The sequence below is a fragment of the Perca fluviatilis genome, chromosome 6, assembly GCF_010015445.1.
Source record: "Perca fluviatilis chromosome 6, GENO_Pfluv_1.0, whole genome shotgun sequence".
Taxonomy (NCBI): Eukaryota; Metazoa; Chordata; class Actinopteri; order Perciformes; family Percidae; genus Perca; species Perca fluviatilis.
Genome location: NC_053117.1, coordinates 34,308,140 through 34,316,140, shown reverse-complemented (window position 1 = coordinate 34,316,140; position 8,001 = coordinate 34,308,140). Strand labels below are relative to the sequence as shown.

The 8,001-nt window shown below is 40.6% G+C and overlaps 3 protein-coding genes across 3 annotated transcripts in view; 2 read left to right on the top strand and 1 right to left on the bottom strand.

Moving 5' to 3' along the window:
• The first annotated feature begins 168 nt into the window (after nucleotides 1–168).
• On the top strand, nucleotides 169–1,774 carry si:ch211-51h9.7 (uncharacterized protein LOC558400 homolog). The gene is made up of 2 exons (XM_039803313.1): nucleotides 169–735; nucleotides 1,540–1,774. The coding sequence occupies exons 1-2, from the start codon at nucleotides 303–305 to the stop codon at nucleotides 1,692–1,694; spliced, it is 588 nt and encodes a 195-aa protein (XP_039659247.1). The 5' UTR covers nucleotides 169–302; the 3' UTR covers nucleotides 1,695–1,774.
• Nucleotides 1,775–1,880: 106 nt separating this feature from the next.
• On the bottom strand, nucleotides 1,881–6,041 carry LOC120560630 (protein SET). Its single transcript, XM_039803312.1, has 8 exons — nucleotides 5,783–6,041; nucleotides 4,321–4,378; nucleotides 3,905–4,047; nucleotides 3,699–3,802; nucleotides 3,501–3,614; nucleotides 3,040–3,210; nucleotides 2,713–2,844; nucleotides 1,881–2,626 (listed from the first exon to the last, which is right to left on the bottom strand). The coding sequence occupies exons 1-8, from the start codon at nucleotides 5,853–5,855 to the stop codon at nucleotides 2,603–2,605; spliced, it is 819 nt and encodes a 272-aa protein (XP_039659246.1). The 5' UTR covers nucleotides 5,856–6,041; the 3' UTR covers nucleotides 1,881–2,602.
• Nucleotides 6,042–6,912: 871 nt separating this feature from the next.
• Nucleotides 6,913–8,001, top strand: part of LOC120560679 (serine/threonine-protein kinase N2-like) — a 19,666-nt gene continuing 18,577 nt past the window's right edge. Inside the window, exon 1 of the mRNA XM_039803433.1 lies at nucleotides 6,913–7,840. The gene's annotated coding sequence lies outside the window, so the exon portion shown is untranslated. The remainder of the gene's footprint in view (nucleotides 7,841–8,001) is intronic.

Sequence of the window (8,001 nt, the reverse complement as noted above, 5' to 3'; positions counted from 1 at the left end):
ATGCATTTCCGGTTTCTTTCTTTGGCACTTCCGTCCGTTTGTTAAAAACGAAAAACAAGCTAACGCTCACTTTATTAGCTATTCGCTTATTAAGTGCACTAATCACAATATGAAAGTATTTGTACACTACAAGTTAGTGCTTCAGAGTTGACATTTTTTAAGTGATTAATCTGATGTACTGTCGATTAGTATTTAATAAAACGACACCCATCGATGTTAGCTCACCGCAGCTAAAAACAGCTAGCTAGGTGTTTAAGCTAAGCTAGTTTGCGATTAGCCTTCCATGTGCGTGGGAAGCAGCAATGGTGTACAAGCGGGGCTTGAGGCTGTTGATAAAGCAGCTGGATGTGTTAATAATGCCATATATTTCCTTTGTACTGTTGTTTTATCCGACTGCGTACCAGCCCGGTGAGGCGTGTGCTGCCGTGGCGAAGGAGGGGGGAACCAGCAGCGCCGCCATCCTGTTGTGCAGGGCGTGCGGACATGAGCTGGCGGTCGGGGCGGACATCCACTTCGTTCCCAGTCGACTGGCGCTCTCCAGCCGCAACGACACGTTCATAGGGGGCCGAACGGTTAACATCCAGCTTTTCGAAAACCCCCATGGAAACCAGTTTGAGGTGATTACGTTCAGAAAAGCAGAAGTCACCCAGCACTGGCCGGCAGATAAACACTTCACCTGGTTCCCGGGGTTCTCGTGGACGGTGGCCACCTGTCCTCGATGTAAAACTCATTTAGGTGGGTACGAACCCGTCATGGTGCAAAAATGCAGTAAGCATCGACAAAAAGCAACTTAAAAATAGTTATGTATTGAGACAGACAACTTTTACCACCTAGATACACCTTATGTAAAAGGTTACAAGGTTATGGCCGTTTCGCTCACTTTTGTCATCGCATACTCATACCGTCGGTAAATCATGTGATAATTAAACTAAGACACCTTAAAATTGTACTTATATTTACGCCACATGATTTAGATAATTTAAGATAGTCTATTATGTAATGTAACTCATAAAACCAAGCCAAAGTTATGGAGATAATCTTATTGAATTATTTGATACATATGCTATAATCTGTAGGAATCTTTAAGTTGTGTTAATTATTGAACGAGTAACAACTTAAATAAGTAAAAAATAAAAACGCAAGTTCTGTACAGTAAAATTATTATATATGTAAAAAAAAAAATGCATACTCAAGTAACTTCAGAGAAATGTTTAACTTTTATCGTAGTAACTCAGTATGGTAAATCGTAATTATGGAGCATGCAATAACTTGTAAAATATGAAGTTATATCTTTAGGAATACACACTTACTAACAAATCCTTTAATACTTCTGCCATCATTTGTTGTGATCCTGATTTGGGAGCCAGTTATCAGTTAAAATCTTAAAGTTGCGCATATTTAAGCTGGCTATCTGAAGCTATACTGATGTAGACTTCCCACGTTTGAATCCACGTCCTATAGCGTGGTGTCCATTTATAAACCTCTTAAGTCAACATTTGGGTTTCAGGTAACTGATTTTTTCCCCCCTTTTCACTCCAGGTTGGGCCTTCCAGCCCACTGACTGGCCAGACACCGTCACAAAAACCATATTTGAGGAGTCTGAGCACACCTTCCTGGCTTTAATCACCCATCGTCTATTAAGAGAAGACTTTGCCTCGAGCCTGCTAATGACTCCAAAATCCTTCACGAGCTGATCCACTTAACAATTAACCTAGGTGCCTTTGTTGCTACCCAATTCTATTTTTTAAATAAATTCTATGCACCCACATGTAAACACAGTAAAGTTTTATTATTTTTAACAAAGCAAGTTTAAACCTCATTTTAAACAGTTTCTTTTCTCCGCAGCAGAAAAGATAAAAGGTGATTAAATGCAACTTCTATGAGATAACAGGTATTTTTATTTTACCTATGAAGTAGTGGGGGCCAACATTTACAAGCTTTTTTTTTCCATTTTGTTCTTTATTAAAAATGTCATTTCAAATCTCATGGATATCTGTAAAACAATACAATAAAAAAAAAAAAAAGTCCCATAGAAATGGTGTCAAAATAACCACTCTCCCCAATAACCAACATACTCCCGGCCCTCCCCCTAAACATTACAAGTCAAAGGAATGAGCTGGTACTCGTTAAGCACATAGGGGGGAAAATAACAGTTTTTTTCAAGGGATCAACACCCCAACTGAAAAAAATAAAATAAAAATGGAGGGAAAATTGAGGTCAACTAGCGCTGGGTCACTACACCATGGCTTTAAGTCAATTTATCACAACCGTTAACAGGAGGAATTCTGTGCGTGTTGTCTTTAATTTCTACTCAGGATGCCGTGCTGATTCTATTTTTTATACTTTTATTATTATTTTTGAGATGACTTTGGGGATGTTACTCACAATTCAGGGCAAAGTGCCATTGGCCTTAGATGAGTCAAAGGAGAACATAACATGGCACCAACAAGGTGAAGAGGCTTCAGAATGGAAAATGAAGCACACAGATTTATAAAATAAAAAAGTAAAAAAAACAAAAACAAATTAAAACCTTTGCTCCCGAACGTGAGTGGAAAAACCAAACAGGGAATAGAAGGTTGAGGGTCTGGGTAGATGTTATTTCTTAGTCGTCTTCTCCCTCATCATCCTAAAAGAACAAGATATCAGAAAGTCAGTGACTGTTGAAAACAAACTACCTTTAACAACACCCGTTTGACTTCACTATAACTTTACCTCTCCATCTTCTCCATCGTCCTCTTCATCATCCTCTCCATCTTCATCTCCCTCCTCGTCTATGTCCTCCAGACCTTCCTCGTCCTCTTCATCATCCTCACCTTCACCCTCTTCGTCATCCATGTCAGGAACCTAGAGATAAAAAAATAATAAAATCACTTTTAGCACTTTTGTTGGTCTTTTACCAGACGAAAGAGGAGGAGGGGGGGGAATAGATTTGATCATACATGGAACATCCACAAAGAAACTTAAAATAAACATACAGCTAAAAGATGGCTACTTATTATGGAAACTGGCAGTTAAGGATACATTAACCAGGAAACATACCAGGTAGTACTGCAGGGGGTTTGGCCAGATGTCATCCTTGATGACCTCCCCGAGCTCATCAGCGCCAGCGTCAGCATGATCAGTGAACCAAGTGAAGAAACTCTCTGGCTCTTCATGTTGCCTCTTCCTTCCGGCCTTGTTCTGTGTCTGGCTGGAGCGCTTGGTCAGGTCCTACAAACACACAAGAAAAATAAGATGTCTAACTGTTCTAGGTTCTAATGTGCAGGTCAGGACATGCTGCTGTGTGTGTGTGTGTGTGTGTGTGTGTGTGTGTGTGTGTGTGTGTGTGTATAAATAAAACTGCTAAAATGGCAAATTGGGAAGAAAAAAAAAAAACACACCAGACCCTGAATGAGGAGAAGAATGCTACTTAACTGGTTGCAGGTAGAAAGAGAAGCATCAAGTTTAACTACCCCTCTAGCTTACTTTGCTGATGATCAAACTCAAAAAGCTAGACGTACCTTTCCTGATTTCCATTTAATTTCTGTCGACTTTGAAGATGGGTCTCCGCTCTCATTCAAATGGAACTCTTTGGAAAGTACTTTGTTTTCGAAGTACGGATTTTCATCGAAATACTAGAAGACAAAAAGGTAAGAACATAAGAAACTTAAACCTCCATGTTTTGTGTGTGCATATGTGCGCATCATCACAATACTTACAAAATCTATTCTGTAGCCTGACTTGATGTCTTCAAACTCTGTCACCTCCACTCGGCTCAGGTAATGAAGTGCTTCTTCATCTTCCTCTCCCAGTAGGGCAGATACTGTTGGGGGGGGGAGACACACAGATCATACACACCAGACTTTGAGTCACTGTCCAAATCATAATTATTTTCGTAATAAAAATCTCTTGTTTAATTGCTCACCTTGTGGATGGTTGACAAACGTGGTGACCCAGAAGTTGGGGATTTTGGCGATCAGTTCTGACCTCTTCTGAAAGAATGGCTGACGGAGTTTGTTGTATTTCTGTTCTACTTTGAGGATCTCCTCACTGGCTTGCTCGTTCAACCTGAAGAAAAATCAAATAAAAAATCAAACACCCAATTAAAAAACTATTTCAGCTGTTAAATTATATTTATTTAGTCATAGGGACTTCATAAACTGCACCATGGAGAGCTGAGATTCTGCAGGTTTTTATGCCAACCACACGTTACATTATCTGATTTCACTAGTTGCTTAGTCTTTATTAAAATATGTACTAATCACCTCTTTTCAGTCTACTACTGAAAAAAAAACAAACCTAAGCCCATAATTATAATTTGACTTTATTTTTTAAAATTACCTGTCAATTTCGTTTTGAACTTCGTCAATGTGTTCAATAGCTTCTTGCTGCTCTTTCTCTGTGGAAAAAAAAAGACAGTTACAAAATATGCCGAATTTATAACTTATTAAAAAAAAACAGAAGACATTGACATTATTAATAGAAGTGTATTAACTAATGCATGCTAAATAAGCATATTTAAACTAATAGTCAACTTGCCATGATTGGGAGTTGCTGTTTAGACCTGCAATTAAATTTACTGTACTTTCTAAAACTGCAGAAGTCAAAAGCAAGGGTTGTTTTGTCAATTCCCATAGTTTCAATGTTTACAATATTTAATAAATTTTCTAAATGACAGTGTTTTAGATTCCATATTGGTTAATGGTTTATCACTTTCGCTTAGATAATAATTTTAAATCTGAGTCTATTTGTAACTCGTAGTCCATTTTAAAATGTTGTTGTCTGCTATTCTAACCGCAACATTTGAGTCCATTTAAAATGTTGTGGTCTATTTAGCATTGGCATCATATTGTAACAGCAAAGAAAGTGTTTTAATGACAATTGTCTTTATAAACCGGTAACAACGCTGAAAAGTCAATAAACGTATAAAACTAATAATTGATCGTTACTTCGCGGTAAATAACGGTAGTTGCCAGATTATCTGGCAGATTATAAGCCGGGCTCCACCGGAGGTTCAGGTAATATGAGCGGCCAATAGCTACAGCTCTAGTGGCTCAGACACTCACAGTTTCCTGCCGGCTGCTACTGACAAGGCCGCGTGGTTTAAATGTGGGACATCCGAGTGCACACACAGAGCCGCGATAACGTGAGAGACCGAGGTAGGACAGATGCAAGAAGAGACCCCCCTCACTGTCAAACCGTTACTTACACGGCGGAGTTATGTATCCGGCTGTTTAATAATTACCTAGTTTAACTGATTGAAGGGCCGGTGGATTTAAATGTATTTGACGAGAAACCAAACATAACGTCGTCAGCTAGCGTTAGGTAACATTACAACAACAACACAAGCTGGCTAGCTGCTAATGCACAAATGAAACGACCAACTTATCCGGTTATTAAACTCCATACTAGCAGTGTACAAATTGATTGGTCAATTTGAGGTGATTCTACAACATCACACAAAACAATGATCCTCCAGCACGGAATTCGGCCACTCGGTCAGTAGCCAACGACACAACTGGCCACGCTGATTATGCTAAAGCTAACATGGCCTCTAAGCAGCACCGGTCTGAGCTGAACAACAGGCAGAGGAGCAGCGGCATGCTAATAAATGCGTTAGCTGGCGAGCTAGCTCCCGTTATCGAAATGTGAACACACGCACCAACACAAAGAAGGGCCCGGGACAAAATCTAAACAATACACACAGTAATTATTAACAATATTTCCCTCAGTGGCAATGCAAATTATGTTAGAAGAAGAAAGTGAAAATGGCGGTGAACAGGAGGCCGCCATTCCCTCTTACCGGAGGTTTCGTCCGCTCCGTCATGGTTCGAGTTCAGCTCCTTTTTACTCACTTTTGCCGCCGAGGCCGACATGTTTTCGCAAGCTGGGGTAACTTACACACGTCTGAGAAAACAACTGGTAGCTTTGAAATCTGGTTTCTCCTTGAACAGGAGAATTAAAGTTCAGCGTGCAGAAGCCAACAACGTGCTGCTGTCCGCACAATGTAGCTGCCGATGAGCGAGGAAGTCACAGCAACCGCCGCTCACGCGCTCCTTTCAATACGAACGCGCCTCGCCGAATACAGAAGAGGCGAGCTCCGCCTCTCAAAGTAGGTCTCACTACTCGGCTCCAATTTGCCGATTTACTCATCTCTCTCCTCTTAAAATTACATCCAAAATGAACGAAACCTCTAATTATTTGTTATATTTATCTCATACGCGATTTTTAAATAATTGCAGCCCAAAATCCCACGTTTATTTAGGCCAGGCCAAACCTTTAGTTGGACCGACTCGCACTTGCGCACTTTAAAAAAGATGCTGAATATCAGTGGAGGCAGGAGGAACCTCATTCTGGTGGTCAGTGCAAATAAGCCCGTTAGTCACAGGTTGTCCCGGGCTAATTGATCTTTTTAGATACGAAAAGGACGAATAAACAGGCCATTTTGTCCAATATTTTGCGTCATTCTGCATATAAACAAAGCCATGTGTAATATAGCGCTAAATCTGCCTTTTTTTATGAGGTAAACATATAAGCTTGCGGACGTGTATAAGCGCGTCACGACAAGTGTACGGTGAGGAATGAGTTTATTTAAGTGTCCTTTAGTGGTGGAATGTAACGGACTACATTTGCCCAAGTACAGTATTAATTACAGTGTTGAGGTATTTGTACTGGATATGAGTATTTTTATTTTATGCTACTTTATACTTTTGGGCTACTCCACTAACGTTACATTCTGTAGGCCAATATTGTTCTTTTTACTCAACTACATTTAGGCTATGTTGCAACTTTAGTTACTTTGAAGATTTAGATCATTAATAAAATGTATTTTTATTATGCCTACCTTAATTAGCCTTTATTGTGTTTGCTAATAGTTTTGTACTTTTACTTAAGATTTTGAATGCAGGGCTTTTACTTGTGAAATTTTTTTCTTTTTTGTTTTGCTAAATTTACATAAGTAAAAGACATTAATAGTTCTTCCACCACTGGTGTCAGCTCATGTCTAGCCTACATGTAACTCGTATAGCAATGGCTTTCAATCAATGAGCCCACCAATCTTCATTATCATTTGTCTGGGCAACAGACAGCTGAGAAGAGGACAACAACAACCACAGATCTGTCATGTATGCTGCAGACATGAAGTGTACATGCAGGGCTTGTAAACATCCACAGTGCTGTCAGTAAGCCTATAGCAATATGTCCAGCATCATGTTCAGTACAACAACAGCAGCTGCTCCATCATTCCCCACCCCCCTGGATTTATGTTGACTATAATCAGGTTATTAATGTCTCTCACACACCTCTAAACACTGCATGTAAGCTGGTCTATGCCTTGTCCCAAAGAGAGCAGCAGCAGCTCTTTGTTTGTCTTTTGGTTGGTGACAGCACAGGAACATGTGGTCATGCAGCAGCCAATGCCGAGCCCAGAGCAGGCGATCAGCACTGTCAGAATAGCAGCAGCAGTGCTGGCACTGGAGAGGAACTCTGCCGTCCCCCTGCAGAAAGAAACCCCCTAAAAGAGAGACAGAGAGAGAGAGAGAGAGAGAGAGAGAGAGAGGGATTTGGTTACAGAGCAGAGGAGGATGAGGATGCAGTGGGAAGGGGATGTTGCAGTGGAGGCTGCACGGAGGCAAAAACAAACAGGAGGACAGGCTGTGTGATCCAGGTTTCAAGATGTAGGAGCTGCATCAGAAGAGCCCTCAGTCAGAGTGTGTGTGAGCGCACCATAACATCAGGGGACTTGTGTTTCAAGGATAGCGAAGGTGGAGAGGCGCAACCTGATAAGTCCTCCCCTACACCTCCACAGAGGATGATGACAAATTAGTCCTTATTCAGCAAGGAGCGAGTGCATCACCCTAAGGTTAGTAAAGTGCAAAGTCATACTGTTTTCACCTGATGTGAACATGTTGTTCTCACTTATCCCGCCTTTTCTTTGGCATTTGTTTTTGCCCAATATGGAAATGAGTTGTGCGTGCAGTTGTGTGATTCCCTCATTGCCACTTGTTATAATGAATCTTGGCT